Source organism: Macrosteles quadrilineatus, unplaced genomic scaffold (genome assembly GCF_028750875.1).
Source record: "Macrosteles quadrilineatus isolate MER2022 unplaced genomic scaffold, UCM_ALF_1.0 Scaffold_23__1_contigs__length_1887923, whole genome shotgun sequence".
Classification (NCBI taxonomy): Eukaryota; Metazoa; Arthropoda; class Insecta; order Hemiptera; family Cicadellidae; genus Macrosteles; species Macrosteles quadrilineatus.
Genome location: NW_026542616.1, coordinates 894,377 through 914,406, shown reverse-complemented (window position 1 = coordinate 914,406; position 20,030 = coordinate 894,377). Strand labels below are relative to the sequence as shown.

Here is a 20,030-nt window from a genome sequence, read left to right as displayed (position 1 = left end):
AGAAAATTGGGAGATGTCATATAGAAGTAGGATTTTTCAACGATTCCATGGACGAAAATGCACAGCTACTTTGGCTAGCAACCTTGCTTCAGTCCCATCATACCACCGAGTATGTTACTTTATGTAATCTGTCAGATTTTACAACATACCAACGAAATCAACTTGACAAAATTTACGAAAGAGTTTGAAATATCTATGATAGCATGGCAGTAAATAACTATCTAACTTGAACCACTTTAACTTTGTGTTTGAAAGTTGGTACAAGTTTTGTTGTCAACGTCTTTCAAGCAAGGAGTAAACATAGCGTAGTTACCCGCAGTGCAATAGAACAGCTGTTGGTCCCATGAGCCACTGTTTAGACAAGTCAAGTTGGTGTACCCCGGTTCGTAGGCAGGTCGGTAGTTGTATTTGCATCTGGGTATAGCAATGGTACCGGGCTTAAACTGATCGTCTCTAACGACTTTGTCTTGGTAGATGTACTGAACCTTCATATTGTTCGGCACCTTCAGTGGGGGGCACAGCTTTTCTGAAATAAATATCCAGTTTGATTAATATACTAAGTTACCCTATACGCAACTCATTGCTGGTATAAGACCATCAAGTGTATTATCTTGTCATTACTGTCACCAAATGTGACTTATTACGTAACGGTATTTCATTATCTTTATATTTCATGATCAAAGACACGATTGTGTTTTCTTCAAAGCACTCAATCTACTACAAAGCCAAGAAATGTTGGTCGTATCACCCCTTCCCTTTACAAGATAATCTATAAATCTTAATCAATTGACATCAAAATGTTCAATTTTAAACCTATTTTAGAATTATTTTGTTAGAGGCTTTATATAACTTGAGCTATTCACAGTTCTACAAATCCCAAAAAGTTCGCACTCTGTATCATACTACTTAAGATGATCACCTTCGTTATTGCTTGCCATATTTGCAACAATATTTGTTTTACCACTCTCTGCTAAGTCTTTTGCTAGCCTCGCCTACTTGTAGAACATTTTTCATCGAATGTGTACTAATTACCCAAGTTATTGGTAACCTAACCTAATCCAACCCAACGTAACATATCCTTACCTAACCTAACCTAACCCAACCTAACCCAACCTATTTTTGTTAATTTTGGCGCTAAGTTAAATAGATTTTCCTACGCTTTTCCGAGCCGTTTCTCCGTTAATATCCATCAGATCTTGAAAAATCTTGCATATTCTTGTTCAACCTGCTCTACCGGTTAATTTGAGTAGAATATAATTTTCCGTAAAATAAACTTTTCGGGGTTTTTATGATTTTCTGGGTAAATGGGTCATTTCCGAGAAAAACGACTACAATTTTTGGAATCAGCGTGAAATTTCGGACATTTAGAAAAGAAAAAAAATTGAATTTCGGGTGAGGTCCAGAGGTTGATATAATTACCAGCAATTTTTTTTTATTTGCACATTAAATGTTTGGAGAAAGAATCATGGGGCTCTGATTTGGCTACATACCTGGAGTGCAGTAGAACAAAGGGTAGTCCCAATATCCATCGTTGAGGCAGGTAATGTAAGAGTATGGTATCTGGTAGGCAGGCTTGTAGTTGCTCTTACACTTCGGTGATGCTATCGTTCCTGGCTTCATAGGCTGGTCACAAGACACTACCTTGCCTTGGAACGAACACTGGATGTCAAGGTACTGAGACTTCAATGGAAAACAAGGCAATCCAGCTGAAAAAATAAACGATTATCAGAAAATGTTTTCATAAGTAAAAGATCTGACAATAATTAATTATTGGATAAAGTACCTATCTAAATGAAAAAAAAAACTCCCCACAACGCTCACGAAAACCCTGCTCAGCGTAAGCCAGCTTTGATAGGTCTCAAATAAATAGATTAACTGCATTTTATTTTATTCTAACTCTCCTCGCCATTGTAACACTTGCCCTAAACATGATATCGACAATTGTTAAGTTTAATTTGCTTACGTCAGTTAATTTATTGTTGGTTGAACTTGGCCTAATTTAGAAAAGATATGTTTCCCCCCTAACCCCCTTTATCCCCCAAAATATTAATTAACTAGTTAGCCATTACGGGTACTTTACCAACTGTAGACCAAGGATTAAGATGTCCTTCTCCCTCCGAAGCCGAACCAAGACAAACCTGGTTGCCAGCGGTTGGTCTTTTCCGGCCGGAGCGCTAGTGTCGCAATCGCAGGTGTCTGACTACAGTTCTGCTTGTCGTCCGATTAGCTGATGGGGTTGACTCTTACCTTATACCTTAATTGTTGGCGGTGATGTGGGTTATTCCCACAATCGTAATAAACCCAAATTTTAAAATTACGAACTTGTTTAGGTAGTTTGTGAACAAGGCCTGCTGAATATAATATAATATGATGTAAGTGGCCGTGCAATTGCATGAACGTTTCTAACGTAAAGGCAAAGCGTACAAATTAAATGATCTTGAACATATGTATATACATTATAGACAATATAACACGAGTAAGCCGTGCTGTCTAAACTGGATTAAAGATGTGTAAAAACTCCAAAACGAATATGAAAATTATGACTTGCAGTCAGATCTGTCTAGAGCTATAGGGAACGAGCGATCCTAGGAGTAGAGCGTGGGACTTCGGTTCCTGAGGTCAAAAATACGAATCTCATCAGTCACCAATAGATTTGATCTACGTAATAATTCCGCTACCCAATGAGCCTATCCTTAAAACATCTGTAAAATGGTTCTGGTGTAGAGCCTAACACCCTAAGGTGTAAAGGTGAGACATTAAGTACACGTAATACAGTTATTGAGCGGAGCGAGCGAAGCGAGCGAAGCTCTTATACGTCGACTTTTATGCATTTCGTAATACGCAAACTCCTCCTAGACGGCTGAATCAATCGTTTTCAAATTTTGCATGGTGATAAAGACCATATCGGTGAGTGCCAACATCTATATGGCGTTAAAAAAGTCTCTCAGGAATCCGTAGAAAAATGAAACTGAAAATCACATTTTTTAACATTAGTCTTATGGGTTGCTAGGTAACCATGTTGGCTGAATTAAATAACAAGTAAAAAGTAAACAAAAGATTTGAAGTTTTAGCATGTGCTCATAATAAGCCAACTACCCACAGTATACTAGGAAATTACAAATACAGTACAAAAGGAAAAACATCACTTGTTGATATTGAGCAAAGATTATACTTAAGATTACTCGATACATTGTAGTCAAGGGTAGCAGTGCGAAGTCTAGAATCTGTTTATGACGAATTCATTAAGGTATCTGCAATCCTAAAATGCTATGGGAAGGGAAGGAAACAGGTCCGTGACGTAGGAAGTAGTGAAGGAAGTAGTATAGGCAATCATAAAATGCTATGGAAATAGAGGGAAACAGGTCCGTGACGTAGGAAGTGATGAAGGAAGTAGTAAATGCGAGCAGTCCGGAGTGTGGGGACTGTTTATGACGATAAGATTAGGGTATCTGCAATCCTAAAATGCTATGGGAAGGGAGGAAAACAGGTCCGCGACGTAGGAAGTGGTGAAGGAAGTAGTCAAGGCGAGTAGTCCGGAGTGCGGGAACTGTTTATGACGATTAGAATAAGGTATCTGCAATCTTTAAGTGCAATAGGAAGGGAGGGAAACAGGTCCGCGACGTAGGAAGTGGTGAAGGAAGTAGTCAAGGCGAGCTGTCAGGAGTGAGGGAACTGTTTATGGCGATTAGATAAGGGTATGGGCAATCCTAAAATGCTATGGGAAGGGAGGGAAACAGGTCCGTGACGTAAGAAGTGGTGAAGGAAGTAGTCAAGGCGAGCTGTCTGGAGCGTGGGAACTGTTTATGATGATTAGATTAAGGTATTTGCAATCCTAAAATGCTATGGAAAGGGAGGAAAATAGGTCCGCGACGTAGGAAGTGGTGAAGGAAGTAGTCTAGGCGAGTTGTCCGGAGTGTTGGAAATGTTTATGACAATTAGATTAAGGTATAAGCAAACCTAAAATGCTACGGGAAGGGAGGAAAACAGGTCCGCGACGTAGAAAGTGATGAAGGAAGTAGTCAAGGTGAGCTGTCCGGAGTGTGGGGACTGTTTATGACGATTAGATTAAGGTATTTGCAATTCTAAAATGCTATGGAAAGGGAGGAAAATAGGTCCGCGACGTAGGAAGTGGTGAAGGAAGTAGTCTAGGCGAGTTGTCCGGAGTGTTTGAAATGTTTATGACAATTAGATTATGGTATCAGCAAACCTAAAATGCTACGGGAAGGGAGGAAAACAGGTCCGCAACGTAGGAAGTGATGAAGGAAGTAATCAAGGTGAGCTGTCCGGAGTGTGGGAACTGTTTATGACGATTAGATTAAGGTATTTGCAATCCTAAAATGCTATGGGAAGGGAGGAAAACAGGTCCGCGACGTAGGAAGTGGTGAAGGAAGTAGTCAAGGCGATTAGTCCGGAGTGTGGGAACTGTTTATGACGATTAGATTAAGGTATCTGCAATCTTTAAATGCAATGGAATGGAGGGAAACAGATCCATGACGTAGGAAATTGTGTAGGATGTAGATGTGTGGATTTATGCATCTCCAATACTACGGTGCTTTCAGAGTGAACTGAAAGCACTCTGAAGCATTTCACTCAGAGTGAAATGATTTTCCCCGAGCAAAGCTCGGTCCCCAGGTACTATAATCAAATGACGACACTAGCTTGAGGTTCGTGACGTATGAAGAGGTTAAGGAAGTAGTAAAGGTGAACAGTCTGGAGTATGGAAACTGTTTATGACGATTAGATTAAGGTCACAACGTTCCTAAAATGCTACGGAAAGGGAGGGAAACAGGTCCGCGATGTGGGAAGTGGCGAAGGAAGTAGTAAAGGCGAGCTGTTCGGAGTGTGGGATCTGTTTATGACGATTAGATTCAGGTATCTGCAATCTTAAAATGCTATGGGAAGAGAGGGAAACAGATCCGCGACGTAGGAACAGGTGAAAGAAGTAGTAAGGTGAGCAGTGTGGAGTGTGGGAACTGGAAACCGTTTGTAGCAGTTTTAATGTATCTGCAATGCTGAAATGCTATGAGAAGGGATGGAAGCATGCCCAAGACATAGGAAATTGTGAAAGAAGTAGTAAAGTCTAGCAGTACGGACAGTGGGGATGTTTGTTGCAATTAGATTAACCTATCTAAAATACTAAAATGCTATGGAAAGCGATGAATACAGGTCCACGACGTAAGTGGTGAAGGAAGTAGTAAAGGCTGGCAGTGCAGAGTGGGGGAACCGTTTGAGCAGATGGATAAATGAATTTGTAATACTTAAATGCTATGAGAAAGGAAGGAAACAGGCCAGTAGGAAGGAGACGTAGTAAATGGTGAAGGAAGTAGTAAGGCTAACAGCGCAGAGTGTGGGAACTGTCTTTGGCAATTTAATTAATGTATCGGCAATCCTAAAATGCTATGGGAAGAGAGGGAAACAGGTCCACGACGTAGGGTGTGGTGAAGGAAGTAGTAAAGGTGAGCAGTGTTGAGTTTGGGAATGGATTAATGTATCTGCAATGCTAAAATGCTACGGGAAGAGACTGTAGACTGTAATATGTTAAAATGATTACGAAGCACAAATCGATACATATTTTCGATACATGCAATCGTTTACAATCGAAATTTACAACTGAGTTGACAACAACTGATTTTTACTCCATAGAGGCTAAAAACGATTTTTACTCCCTAAATATTAAAAATGCTACTTTAGATCCGCAGCGCATGCATGAAAAAATACTGTTTTTACTGCAGTAAGACAAAAACAATATAATATGAACCCTTGATGACTCCGCTCAATTTTGTGGATGCCTCTGCGAACGCCACCTAGTTGATCTTTTCCACACCATGTCTTACCTATACACTCTGGCAGAGACGGAGACCAGTTCCCATCCGTACAGAAGGACACAGTATCGGTAGAGTTGAGGATGAACCCATCATCACATCCGTAGTAGAGATCCCACCCCGAAGGTACTGGGGTCCCGGGGACTATCTTGCACGCGGCGTTGGATACGTGGGGAGGACATCTCTTGATATTGGGCGAGTATCTGCCATTGACCATTGGCTGTGGGAGAAGACAGCTCCTCTCGTCTGGGCTGCTGCAATCATTGTCAAAGTTAATTTTTTGGTGATGGTGAAATTATTAGTAGATTAGTAAAAACAAAGGTTTTCGCGACGTTTTTGGATCTGGAATCTCTTAACTCAGGTAAGAAAGTTACTGAAACCTAACACAATTAGTGTACAAACCCAGCCAAAGCCATACATGGTAAACTGGTTTACTAATCTTGGTATACATCTTTTAGGGGCTTCCTCAATTGAGGACGTGCTCAGACAGGACAATTAGAAACATTGTGAACAATAAGTTTTTAATGGAAAGTGGCTGCAATAATCTCTTAAAATGACAGGAAATATTTGTTAGAAAAACAATTGCAAAGTTTAATTCAAGCCACACTGATTATTGTTAAAGTGTTCAGAAATACACACGTATCAAAAAATGTCTACGTAATTAATTAAGTATTCAATCTAAAAATACCGCAAACATTGAAAAATGCGAGATCATGTTTAAGATCAATATATTCATAACAAATTGCCTTTATAGTGCAGGCTCATTTGTAATAAAATAATGATTCGTGTTTTTTTTTTTTTTGTTAAAGGCAAAAACATAATATATTTTGAAAGAAGATATAGTAATCTCCAAAAAAAATTAGGGTGTCATTTTTTCCAATCCAAGATGGCGTCCAAAATGGCCGCTGTTAGGTACCATTTTTAGGTTTTTCCTAAATATCTCGAAAACTATCAACTTTTTGTATACTATACTAAATTAGGAAATTAAAGAAGATTAAATTTCCTACAAGAAAAGTATATGATGTAACTATTTCCGTTCAACCATTTACAAGATATAATAAATAACTTATTCAAAAACTCCTTCCATAAGGAATACATGTAAATTTGTATGTATAATAAATGCTAAACGTGGCAAAACCTATCCATCTAAGGTCAATATAACCGATATTTTTGAAATATTGACAAATTTTCCAGCAATTTGACACTTTAATAATAAAAATTGGTCAAAAATTAAGGCGAGGGTGAGCACACAAAAAAGTTGTAATTATTTAAGAAACTATTGCAAATAATGCGGTTTTTGTGAGACCGCCAACGCCTTAATTTTTGACTAATCTTTATGATTAAAGTGTTCAATTACTGGAAATTTGGTCAAGATTTAAAAATTATCAAATAAAAAAACCAAATAAAAAAAATGAAATTACGTATTGACCTGTGTAGGCTCATTTGTAATGAAATAAAAGTTCATGGATTTATTTAGTTAAAAGCAAAAGATTATTCTAGTAAAATATGATGTAAACATAAGAAAAAGATTAGGGCGTGATTTTTTCGAATACCAGATGGCGTCCAAAATGGCAGCCGTTTAGCAATAATTTAATTTCTTCTGTAGCACACATGTAATTAAAATTATACTGGAATCTATATAATTAATACGCTACATGAAACTTTGTCGGTTGAACTCCTCCGCCATTTCTTAACCGATTTTATCCATTGACGTCTCATTGGAAAGAGCGTGTCGCGTAGATTTGCAAACTGGCCTTACATTTTTGAAAACGTCCCTAGGGCTCTGCCCCAGTGGCTTTGAAAGTTCCCATGTTATCCTTATGGAGAACATAATTGTTTACATTTTGATTAGCTGTATAATTTAATTGCTGTTATTTATTTTTCAATTCAATGAAACCATCGATTGAAACGCATTGAGCAGTACATTTATTTACTATTTGAGTTTGTGTAAACATAGCCTCCAAGACGGATCGTGTTAGTATGGTTGTATCTGAAATTTGTGTGTTTATCGTTGTTTTGTGTCGCTGTGACGGATCGTGTTAGCATGTAACTTAAATTTGCGCATTTATCGTTGTTTTGTGTAGCTATAATTTGTTTATTTGTTGTTTTTTTCTTTTAAATGTCTCAGACATGACGAAAACGAAACATAGACGGAGGCGTAATCGTGATAACGACCGCTGGTACAGAACAGAGGTGCGTAATAGGCTTAACTCATCACAGTCGGCACCTGACTATGGACAATCTCAACTATTAGGTTACAAATACGCCCTAACACTACCCCAAAACGACTTTTCGTTATCAATTGGCCCTCTATCAATGACCTGTGTTGCCTGTACAGCGAGGCATTTTGAGAAGGAGAAAACCGGCAGGAATTCCTTTCTTACCAATAACGAAGATAAACATGGACAACCTTATATGGCTATAAGTCAGGAAATGTTTGTAGAAAACATTAAAAAGCAATACCAGGTTATGAAATATGATACAATATATACAGGAAATGTTAATTACTGTTATATACATCGTGAGTACCTCCATGAGTTACACACCGGTAATCTTTGAGTTGTCTGTTTTGAACTCATTGTAAATATCCGTTTTATAGCGTTATTCTTTTTGAACTCCTGTAGATTTGAAATTGCTCGAATTCGAGCAACATGTACACTAGTTGGAAATAAATGTACAAACATGAACGATTGTTAAATTACTATATTAGCCAATTAGTATAAATGATACAGCGTAATCTTTAAAATATAGTTTAACTATTTCAATCACGTTATTACTTAGTGTTCAGTGATGTATGACTGCTAAAATACAAACTCAAACTGTGTGATATGAGTAGCAATGGACATCAAATGTCTTCGCGCTCTTCTTTTATTCCTGGTTGACTTGTTTTTTTTGTTGCAAGTAAAAGCCCAACAACCACAGATTTCAGTACATGGAAGATTGTTTGTGCGACAAAAATCACAAAAAATCGAAAAAATCCCGCCCTATTTTTTTCCTTATGTTTACATCATATTTTACTAGAATAATCTTTTGCTTTTAACTAAATAAATCCATGAATTTTTATTTCATTACAAATGAGCCTACACAGGTCAATACGTAATTTCATTGATTTATTTTTTAATTTGGTTTTTTATTTGATAATTTAATTTTTAAATTTTGACCAAATTTCCAGCAATTGAACACTTTAATCATAAAGATTAGTCCAAAATTAAGGCGTTGGCGGTCTCACAAAAACCGCATTATTTGCAATAGTTTCTTAAATAATTACAACTTTTTTGTGTGCTCACCCTCGCCTTAATTTTTTAACAATTTTTATTATTTAAGTGTCAAATTGCTGGAAAATTTGTCAATATTTCAAGAATATCGGTTATATTGACCTTAGGTGGATAGGTTTTGCCACGTTTAGCAGTTATTATACATACAAATTTACAAGTATTCCTTATGGAAGGAGTTTTTGAATAAGTTATTTATTATATCTTGTAAATGGTTGAACGGAAATAGTTACATCATATACTTTTCTTGTAGGAAATTTAATCTTCTTTAATTTCCTAATTTAGTATAGTATACAAAAAGTTGATAGTTTTCGAGATATTTAGGAAAAACCTAAAAATGGTACCTAACAGCGGCCATTTTGGACGCCATCTTGGATTGGAAAAAATGACACCCTAATTTTTTTTGGAGATTACTATATCTTCTTTCAAAATATATTAAGTTTTTACCTTTAACTAAAAAAAAAACACGAAATTACATATTGGCCTACACTATTAATTGTTTATTTTATCGTTCTCACATTGATTTTAATTTGTGTAACTTATCTAATGGCGGTTTTAATCAGCACTAAGTGCATAATTACTAGGAACTAATCATGACCAACTGTAATGTAAACATAGACGATTATAATCAATGTGTGTTTAAGTAGCTCAGTAGTTATTATACTTGCTTATTAATGTCACAATCCCCGATTGGATAAAAAAGGTTTTTTAGCTTTCAATAATTTCCATCAAATTGAATTCTGCTGCCCCGTAGTAGCAATCTTTTTATTCATTAGGGTGGTAAAAGTTGATTTTACGCCACACTACACTGTTTTAACCAACGATCACATGTTTTAATGAACATTTCACGCATGGATTTTGTCCAGAAAACAGCTGTTTGTTGCTAGCTTAATCAAATGGGATTCCATTACGCACTACTGTACTGAGTTTTTACCGGACCGCAACCAGGGAATTATATTTGGCAATGAGTGGTTATAAACAAAAACATGGCCTTTCTTAGAGGTTGTACAGAATTGAAGGATTTGTACAGATTTTTTTGTTAAGTTAGCTTAGAGTAGTATGGTGTAAAATATCGTACGTCACTCATCCAAAATGTTTTTACCCTATGGTAATCCCGAACTCGACTCCGTCTCGCACGGGAACGACCAAACTCATTCGGTAAACGCCTATTTTAAGGGCTTAACTTAATATACTATTTTATAGTAAAAAACTAGATAAGAAATATCACCCATCATCAATGTTCCTTTATTTTATAGTTAAGATTTTAGCTTTTTGGCCCCTATCTCATTTTAAACTAGTTAGGGCCTATTTAAAGAAAGCTTAACATTACTCACTCTACCATATTACTACTCACTGATAACAGATATTTCTATATCAACGGTTTTATAAATGTTTTTATTATCATTGCTGTATCGAAACCTCTGAATCTTAGTTTGGGACGCAGGACTACAAGTTCTAGTGTTACTTTCGTAAATGTAGTCTTTGTTATTATTAGAAATACGGATTCAGGCAGAGAAAGCCTAGGTAGTGATCAAAATTGGATGACCTTAACTCAGTCCTGTGAATATTTCCCTCTCAATGCTATTTACGTAGTTTTATATCATTCACTCAAATTCCATTGTTATTGTTCATAGTTGGGAGTGAGCTGGTCTAAAGGTAGAGCTCGGGGCTTTGGAGCGTGAGGTCCCGGGTTCAAAATCACCAATCAAATCACCAATGGATTTTATCTATTTGATAATACTGCGACTCGCTAAGACTAACCCGAAGTAATGTGTGATAGTTCCGGGCAAGAACCTAGAGTCCTAGGATGTGAAGGTGGAACGGTTACACAATTATCATTCATTCGAATTCCATCGGTGATGTTGGAGTTCAAACTTTACATTAGCATGACGGGTGTACAAAGATTAAGAGTTATACATTATGATTGGTAGGAGAAAGATTCGTGTGAGTTTTAGAACACCCAACAGGGAACCGCTGTTGCCCAGAACCCTCGATGGTTTTTTTTACTAACTACTTTTTTTTCTAATGTTTTACACTAGTGCTGATAAATTACTGAGTTGTCTAATGTGTAGCATTTTATGGATTGCGGGTTAAACTTCGTCTTCGTCAGGTCTGATTTAAGTTTGATGAGATATACCTGGACTACTAACACGAGCTGTGAATGTTGACAAGCTGGATTGATTACTTGTGAGTTACAACTCATATCAGATAGTCCGATACTTTATGCTCATATATAACGTGTGTGTGTGTTTACCAAAAGCTGGTTTTCAATCATTTAGATTTGGTGATCGCAAAACGAGGGGAAACTTTAAAAATCTATAGATACACAACCAAATAATTCATTAATTTCAAAGGGTATGACTTTGTTTAATAGTGTGTTTCAAGATATACAAGCTATTTAAAAATAGATTTATTTACTTACCCTTGTCTCTTAGTCCTAATAAATCCATTGTTAGATGTTGTTGAGTTCGGTCCGGCTACCACTGATAAAAATCACACATAAACACACATAAAGAAAAGAGATTATTGCGTTTGTATAGTTTTAAAACAGTAAGCTTGTTTAAACTGAATGCATTTTGATTTAAATGGAAAGAACAAAAATGGAATAAATGGAAAAAAAATCCGTAATAAAATCAAAGATTGACATGTTTGCTGTGGCACAGTATTGTTAGACTACTTTTGATATCAATTTTTTACAGTGTAATATTTACCTTAAAACAATAATATCTTTACCTAACCTATAACAATTTTAAACTGACAAGCTTAAACACAATTTAATCCACTAGAGAGGAAAATCAATCTAAAAATCCCTTTAGTTTAGCCATGAGGAAATAAACACAACTTCACAAATCTAGCATAGTATGATAATAATGTTATAGGACCATTTTTAAAGCTATCACTGTGACTATTGTAGTAAAATGTGGCATAGTTGACACAAAAACCTACCTAATACTAAACAGAAAATCGGGTAAACCGATCGCAACATTGTTCACAACGTCAAGACTCACTGGACATCGCGAAGTTTACGATTATACTGAGGTTCCTGACCAGGAAAACCAAGACGTGAGAGCGAAGTCCTTGGCGTTGACCTTGAACTCTATCAGACTGGTTCTTCACAGACGACAGTATTGACCCAGGAATTTTGTATCTGAGTTTATAATAACAATGTGCTCTTAACCTACTTATTGATTGATACCATTGACTATACACAGAATAGACCCATGTTATGTTAAAATTTGAAGCCAAGAAAATAGGAGTTCAAGACCATCTCACCAGAGGGTACTAGTGTATTAGGTTATCAATTAAAATCAATGCAGTATCGTAGCAAATAGCTGATTGATTTATCACGTGAAACAAAATATTGTCATTAGTTGACTATCTCAACGGATTGCACCAGGTTTTTTGGCTTCAATTTTTACATTACAAAGGAAGTCTATTCTTTGTATAGTCAATGTTAATACTATGAACACAAAAAAAAGATGGAATATCAGCTATTATTATGGTAAAGGTAATTTGAGAATGGAATAGTTTAACCAACCAATAAGCATTTGAAGTAATATAATCTGAATTTACAATTAAACGTGTGCAATTCCCAATGGTGGTTGATGCTTCCATATCAAGTATCAATTTACATGATATTGCTTTGTTGATTAGCATGCGCGGAATCAAATAACTGTACGATGCTTTGTATAATTAGCAATAACTTAATCAACAACGTCCTTATAATGGATATAACATAATTACCGGGACGTGTGTACTAATATTACGCATCAAGGTTTTTAATGAGATACATCATATAAGTGATTAGAAATAATACGATACATTCGTTCATCATTATTTACTGTAAGTGAATTCTACAAAACAACGAAGTACAAATTAATAGCTGCTTGGTAAATATATAAACGTAAATCAATACCGTACTATAGCAGACATTTGAGGGAGCGAGTCGGTCTAGTGGTTAGAGCGCGGGACTTCGATTCCAGAGGTCCTGGGTTCAAATCCCGCAAAATCACCAATGGATTTTTTTCTATGTGATAATGCCGCATTCACATTGAGTTGGCAAGCATGGGAGTTGGCAAGCCTGATTGCCTGTCTGTGTCACGGTAAACTATCGTTCCTGGAAAAGTTACAATTTTCCACATTTTTGTTTTGTGCAGCCTTTGTAGTGTTAGCTTACGTTTAATACTAATAATATCGGTTCATTTATTATAACCATTGCACTGTGGACACTGTAAGTAGGCTACTATGTGGTAAATGTGTCTGTCACTAACCTACAAAGTTGAGCTGCAAAGAACATAAAACCTGACCGTTGAGCGGCTGATTCGCATTAGACAGCGCTGCCAACCGCACAGATCGTGATTAACCTATGTCTGCTCGGCCGCTACTACACTACCGTCCCGCTGAAAGAATTTTACAGCGCCTTCAATTGTGGTGATACGATCCGTCCAACACATCTGCGTTGTTCTACATTGCCTGTTTTGCAGGCGTTTAAAAATTGACAATGATTAACGAAGATGAGTTTATCTACGAAACCGATGATGTAATAATTCAGGATTTTCAAGAAACTACGCTTTTAGATCTGACCAACGAAATAAATTGTATAGAAGCTAATTTCCCAGATGTGTCTCTGAAAAATATTTCGTGGCATATTGCAAAATTATTGCAAAGCCTCGAACTCCTAAATAATGACAGAGAAAAAAAGCTAAAGATCTGGAAGAGTGTATGAGTGAGCTAAAACTATTGTCTTCTAAACTATTTATGGAAAAAGACCGTCTACAGAACGAAATGAACACTTCTTTCAAAATTCAAGATGAAGCCGCTGTTGAGATTGCTACCTTGACCTCACGTATCGGGCTGCTGGAGGAGAAACTCCGAGAAAGAGATGGGGACGTGGCTTCCTTAATGGCCGAAAACAGCTCGTTGAACGACAAGTTGGTTGAAATGTCAAAGACAATGACAACCATGGAGGCTGACAGCAAAAAACAGTTAAACCTGATTGTGGATTTTAAAATTAAAAATAGTTTAGCCCAACAGGACTTTGTTAATTTGAATAAGATGTTGAAAGACAAGTGGGTTAATGATAGCATTATAAATGATTATTTTATGTCAATGCAAAACTTTGTGGTTGAAGGTAATTCTATGTTTCTGACTCCAGCTTTGTCACAGCTGGTAAAACTTGGTAACCAACATGTCATCTCTGACATAACTGAATCTGTTGCTTACACTAATTGTAAATATGTTTTTATTTGTGTGAACAACAGTTGTGATCTGAATGGGGAATCTGGATCTCACTGGTCTTTGCTTTTTGTTGACAAGATCCAGCAGCATGCTTATCATTTAGATTCTATGTCAGGTGTTAATAATAAGCATGCAATGGATGCTGCTTTGAATTTAAGTATTCCCTCTGACAATTTCCACTCAGTCACCTGTTTCAAGCAGAGGAACAGTCACGAGTGTGGTATCAATGTATTGGTCCATGCGCTCATTCTTCACTATTATATCTTACCATTAGTTGATAAGGATTTTATTGAATGGTTTAATTATTTTGACTTAACTCCAACTCCAGTTCTCAGTACAACTTTGGAATGTACATTAACAGTCTCTAGTTTAAGTAAAGAATCTGTTCTTGAGACAAGTGTAGATGAAAATGGAGTGAGTCCATTATTGTTGAAAAAAAATGACGAAAACTGGACACTTGTCAAATCCAACAAAACACATGATCGTAAGTTGGGTAGAGGTAAAGTTTCTCATGCTGGAGAGAAAATTGAATGTAAAATAGGTTTTCCTCTCTAAGTGTAGTAGATCAGAATGCCACCAAAGAAAAGGAAGAAAACTATGTAAATAACCAATCCGGTAAATGGAAAAAATCTAGTCAGAAAAATGTAAAAAAGAGTAGTAGTACTAAGACTAAGTTGAATAGATTATTAGATGTAAATAAATGTTTCAGTAAGTCTATTGGTTCCCACAACAGAGGAAAAAGCGGTAAAAAGAGTGTTTGGCCCCAAACAGAAGTCAAAGAAGTTGGTAAGCAAACATGTTTATTGATTGGTGATTCAATGATTCGCCATGCAAGCAAACAACTTGTAAACAATGGTTTTATTGTTGACTGTTGCCCTGGTGGCAAAATTCATGATATCAAGCGTAAGCTGTTTAGATATAAGAATCATAACCTGTCTGTTGTTTATTTCCATGTAGGTACAAACAACCTCAAGTTAGGTTACAGGGGGAGAGCAGGTTACAATGGCGGCCATGGGAAGCGTGAGGCGCTTCACTCCATGGCTGACCTGCTGTTCACAGCTAAAAATTACTTTCCAAATTCCAGTATCTTTGTAAACAGCATTTTGATTAGATCAGACTTGACATATAAAGCACTCTTTGATTTCAATGAGCAGTTAGAGTTAATGTGTAGCAACTTTAATGTCTCGTTTGTGGAGGCAAACTGTTGGGTTGGAAGGAGTCATCTTGCTCGGGATGGGAGGCATCTCAACATGGGAGGAAACGCTCAGTTAGAAATGTTACTCAGCGAAGTTTTCAGTTGGGCTTTGAATGGCAATGTTTCGCAGAACCAATCCATCCTACAAGATCAAGGGGAACAATGTGATAAAAACATGCCAAAAAAGAAATTTCACCCGGAGAGTTTGGGAAACTTGAGCGACGGGTCAGCAAGAGGCGTTTTATGAAATTTGCCCATATCAATATGCGCTCTTTAGGAACTGGCTTTGACGAGATATGCTCTTTAATCAAAGATGACATTATAGGAGTCTCAGAAACATGGCTAGACCCTCACACTCCCTCGAATACCTACAATATTCCTGGCTTTTCTTTTCTGAGATGTGATAGGAAAAGTAATGACAACGCCAAAGGCAAAACTGGAGGGGGAGTTGCTCTTTACATAAATGAGTCATTAAAATATGTTGTAAATAGCTTGAACAACGTTGATCCTCAGCTTGAGCATATCTCTGTCACGATTATAAATAAAAGAGTAAAACTTGGCGTTTGTATTATGTATGGGCCTCCTGATGCAAAGTACACAACATTAGAAACATTGTTTAACGCAGCTTTTATCGATCTTGCAGTTGAGGTCGATAATGTGATATTGTTAGGCGACACAAACATTGACCTATTGTCTGATCGTAGTGATGCCAAGTACATGAGACGCCTCTTGCAAAGTACAAATACAGTCCAACTGATAAACGAGCCTACCAGGGTCACTGCCGAGTCATCCACTCTTATAGACCACGTCATCGTCGAAAAAACCACAAAAATAATTAGATGTAGAGTGATTGATACCTCAAACATAAGAGACCATAGGGGTGTTAAAATAACTGACCACAAAATGATTCATGGCTGCATTGAGTTTGAACTGGATGAAATGAAAACTAAAATGGTATCATACAGAGATTTTTCAAAATTTGACATTGCAAGTGCAGTAAGAGATATGGCGGCAGTGGACTGGGGATGAGTTAAACAAATTTTAAATGTGAATGAAATTGAACAATTCATCTCTCAAAATATAAGGATAATTTTTGATAAACATGCTCCCATAGTGCATAGGCGTGTTAAAAAGAAAAAATCGCCACGGAGAACTACTGAAATAAATGAATTATCAAAGATAAAAAATCAATTAAGGAGGAAGTATTGGAAAACTAAAGATAGCTGTGATTGGGAGCAGTACAAATCGATTAGAAACCATTTAAATGTATTAGTACACAAAGCGAAGAAGTCATATTACATAAAAACCCTGAATGATTCAAAAAAACCAAATGAGTTCTGGTCAGTCATACGAAGTTGCAGTATAGGGGGTGAGGATAGTAAACTAAATTATTATTCTTTTGCAAGCATCAATGAGATTAATAAGCATTTTATTGACATGGGATCTAATTTTAGCCCTGATCAAAACGTGATTGAGTATTATAGAGGCAAGAGCATTTAAATTTGTCAATGTAAAGGACTTGGAGGTAAAACATGCAATTAACAGTATAAGCTCAAAAGCAAAGGGAAATGATGGCATAGATATTTTCATGATCAAATCAACGAGTCCGTTCTGCCTTGAAGCAATCACCCATTTGATCAATCAGTCACTGAATACCGGATTATTTCCAGATGCTTGGAGACAAAGTATTGTAAGCCCATTGCCCAAGACTAAACACCCGACGAATGTAGATCATCTAAGGCCTATATCTGTACTACCAACGTTATCTAAAATCTTAGAGAAAATTGTAGTAAAACAAATTACTGAATTTATTGAAACAGAACACATTTTACCGAAACAGCAATCAGGTTTCAGGAAAAACTATAGCACTTGCACTTCCCTTTTAAATATCATGAGTGATCTCTTTGAAATGAAGGATGTTAGTAAATGCAGCTCTGTAGTCATGTTGGATTATTCCCAGGCATTTGATTCAATATCTCACAAATTGTTGTTAGCAAAACTACACTATTTCGGATTTGATAAGTCAGCAGTGAATTGGGTCGAATCGTACCTCAAAAATAGAAGTCAGGTAACAAAAATCATCGATGAAATATCAGCTCCCCTGTCAAAAGAAAGAGGAATTCCCCAAGAAACATGCTTAGGACCTATATTCTACAACATCTACACTGCTGACATTACAAGTGTTGTGAAAACTAGCAATTTACATTTATATGCGGATGATTGTCAGATTTGAATATCTTATGATAAAGCCTCTTACGCAAAGGCCTTTGATGCCATTAATGATGAGCTGAATGCGATCTCTGGCTGGTCAAAGAGCCATGGATTGAAACTGAATCAAGAGAAATGTTCAGTTCTCCATATTGCACCCTTAGATACTTTACAAGAAATTAAGCAAGGCAATGGCGGACAGATAGAAATAAATGGAAAGGCCATAAATATATGCAACAAAATGAAAATGCTTTGATTAATTGTTGATGAAGGCCTGACGCTATCTGACCATGTAAACCTCATGTGTCAGCGAGCCCTTGGCCGGCTGCGAGGTCTATACAGATTAAAAACAATTTTACCTGAAAATGCCAAAATAAAAATCGTAAGGGCCCTAGTACTGTCTGTTTTTGATTATTGCCTTCCGGCTTACGGAAACAGCATTACAAAAGGCGACCTGAATAAAATCCAACGACTACAAAACTCATCACTTAGGTTTATTTTCAATTGTACAAAAAGAGATCACATAACTCCGTACAGAAACGCTGCGCAAATTTTGCAGATAAATAAAACTTGTATATACCTAACCTGCAGCCTGATACGTAAAGCTATAGAGCTCGGCCAGCCTGAGTACCTGTGTGAGAGACTTCTGTCTCGTCGAGATGCCTCTGCCCGCAGCACGAGGCAGGACAAGTTGTTACACTTTCGCAGAGTCAGGCATGAGGTGGGGAGGCGCGCCTTCTCATACTTCGGTCCCGCCTTGTATAATGCTCTCCCTAATCAGGTAAAGGGGGCCAACACTCTTAACTCATTCAAAAAAAGATTAAAAGCATATTTGGGTGAGTTTTGAGTCCTTTGCTACAAACTATTGTTGTTGTACATTGTTGATTTTTGGGTAGTTTTAAGATTGTTAAGATTGTTTCTAGATTGTTTGATGGATTGTTTTTATTTATAGTTTAAGTAGGTTAATGACAAGAGTTGTTTTGTAAAGCAGAATTGTAAATATCTGAAAAACGCTTGCTAAATAAAGACCATTTATTATTATTATTATTCCCTAGGTCTAGCGTGAAGTAATGTGAAAAACAATTCTGGGCTCGTGCCTAGCGTCCTAGGACCAAAAAGGCAGATATTCGACCTTAGGAAAAAAAGGCAGATATTCAACCTTAGACAAAAATGCAAGCCATCACACTTGTCTTTGTAAACTTCTAAAACATATTTCTTACAAGTCGAACGATTTGAGCTTTGCAGAACAGATGATCACACATTTTCCGAAATTGTCTGGTAAACGTACAGACTTACATTTAGTTTCACTTATGCAAGAACAAAATTTCTAAAATTGTTGACCCGACTTTTAAATAGTATTCCCACAAAGAAGAAACAGCACCGTAACAAGGAACATTGAAATTGTTTCAAAATTACTATTGTTTCAGTCGCAGACTGACTATTGAAAAAAAAAAAACGCCGCAAGTATTATCAAGAGCGCATGTGAGGGATATTGGATTTTCCTAGATGAAACATGAGAACCAATGGAGTGGAATGAACGCTCTTTATTGTCTTCTGTCACTTTTTGGTAGTTTTATTGTGTTATTATTACGAGCTTTTCGCACATTTAAGAACAAGTTCAAGGGGACCGAGCCATTGCTCGGTATGGCTTATTTCGATTGTAAGAGCCAATATAAGGGAAATTCACATTTTATTTGAGGCGTCGAGAGGCCAAGGGAGATATGTGACTTTTTAAAAAATGTTGTCATGGTAACGGGTTTTGTTAAAAAAGGGTAGAATTTCAACAAATAATTCACTTATATCCCTTGGCCTCCAAACTAATCACCTAAGAGTTGGAAGCCAAGGGGTATAAGTGAATTTATTTTTATTTTTATTTATTTGTTTATGACCATGAAAAAAATACAATGACATTTTTTAAAAAGTCACATATCTCCCTTGGCCTCTCGACGCCTCATTTACAAAAGGAATTTAAATTTAGTATGGTTTGAATTGAAAACTGGCAACTATTATGTTAACTATGAAAGAGTGAAAAAATTCTAAAATTTACCTTTAAATAAAAGTGAAACATTGAGTCATCAACACGAAACACTCATCAATACTTGCTCTTTATACCAATATAAGATGTTTATTTAAACTACTTAAAGTCAATGCAAAAATGTTATAATATTTGTTAATAATAGTCTGTCTTTTGATCAATCGTTTTGACAGTTGGTCAATTAAAAACAGCTGATTAAAAATGTGTGTTTGAATTCCAATTTACATAAAATAAATATAATATTTTAAAATATTTATTTC

The 20,030-nt window shown here is 36.5% G+C and overlaps 1 protein-coding gene across 2 annotated transcripts in view; it reads right to left on the bottom strand.

Annotated features, from left to right (window-relative positions):
* LOC129005545 (macrophage mannose receptor 1-like) overlaps positions 1 to 12,122 on the bottom strand; it is a 40,623-nt gene extending 28,501 nt beyond the window's left edge. The window contains exons 1-5 of one of the 2 annotated variants that reach the window (XM_054434453.1): positions 12,041 to 12,122; positions 11,517 to 11,577; positions 5,835 to 6,076; positions 1,491 to 1,706; positions 314 to 526 (exon numbers count right to left, since the gene is read on the bottom strand). In XM_054434453.1, the coding sequence (XP_054290428.1) occupies positions 314 to 526; positions 1,491 to 1,706; positions 5,835 to 6,076; positions 11,517 to 11,577; positions 12,041 to 12,080 (772 nt within the window). In that variant the 5' untranslated portion in view covers positions 12,081 to 12,122. The remainder of the gene's footprint in view (positions 1 to 313; positions 527 to 1,490; positions 1,707 to 5,834; positions 6,077 to 11,516; positions 11,578 to 12,040) is intronic. The other variant, XM_054434454.1, reaches the window with a different exon arrangement.
* Between the last annotated feature and the right edge of the window lie 7,908 nt (positions 12,123 to 20,030).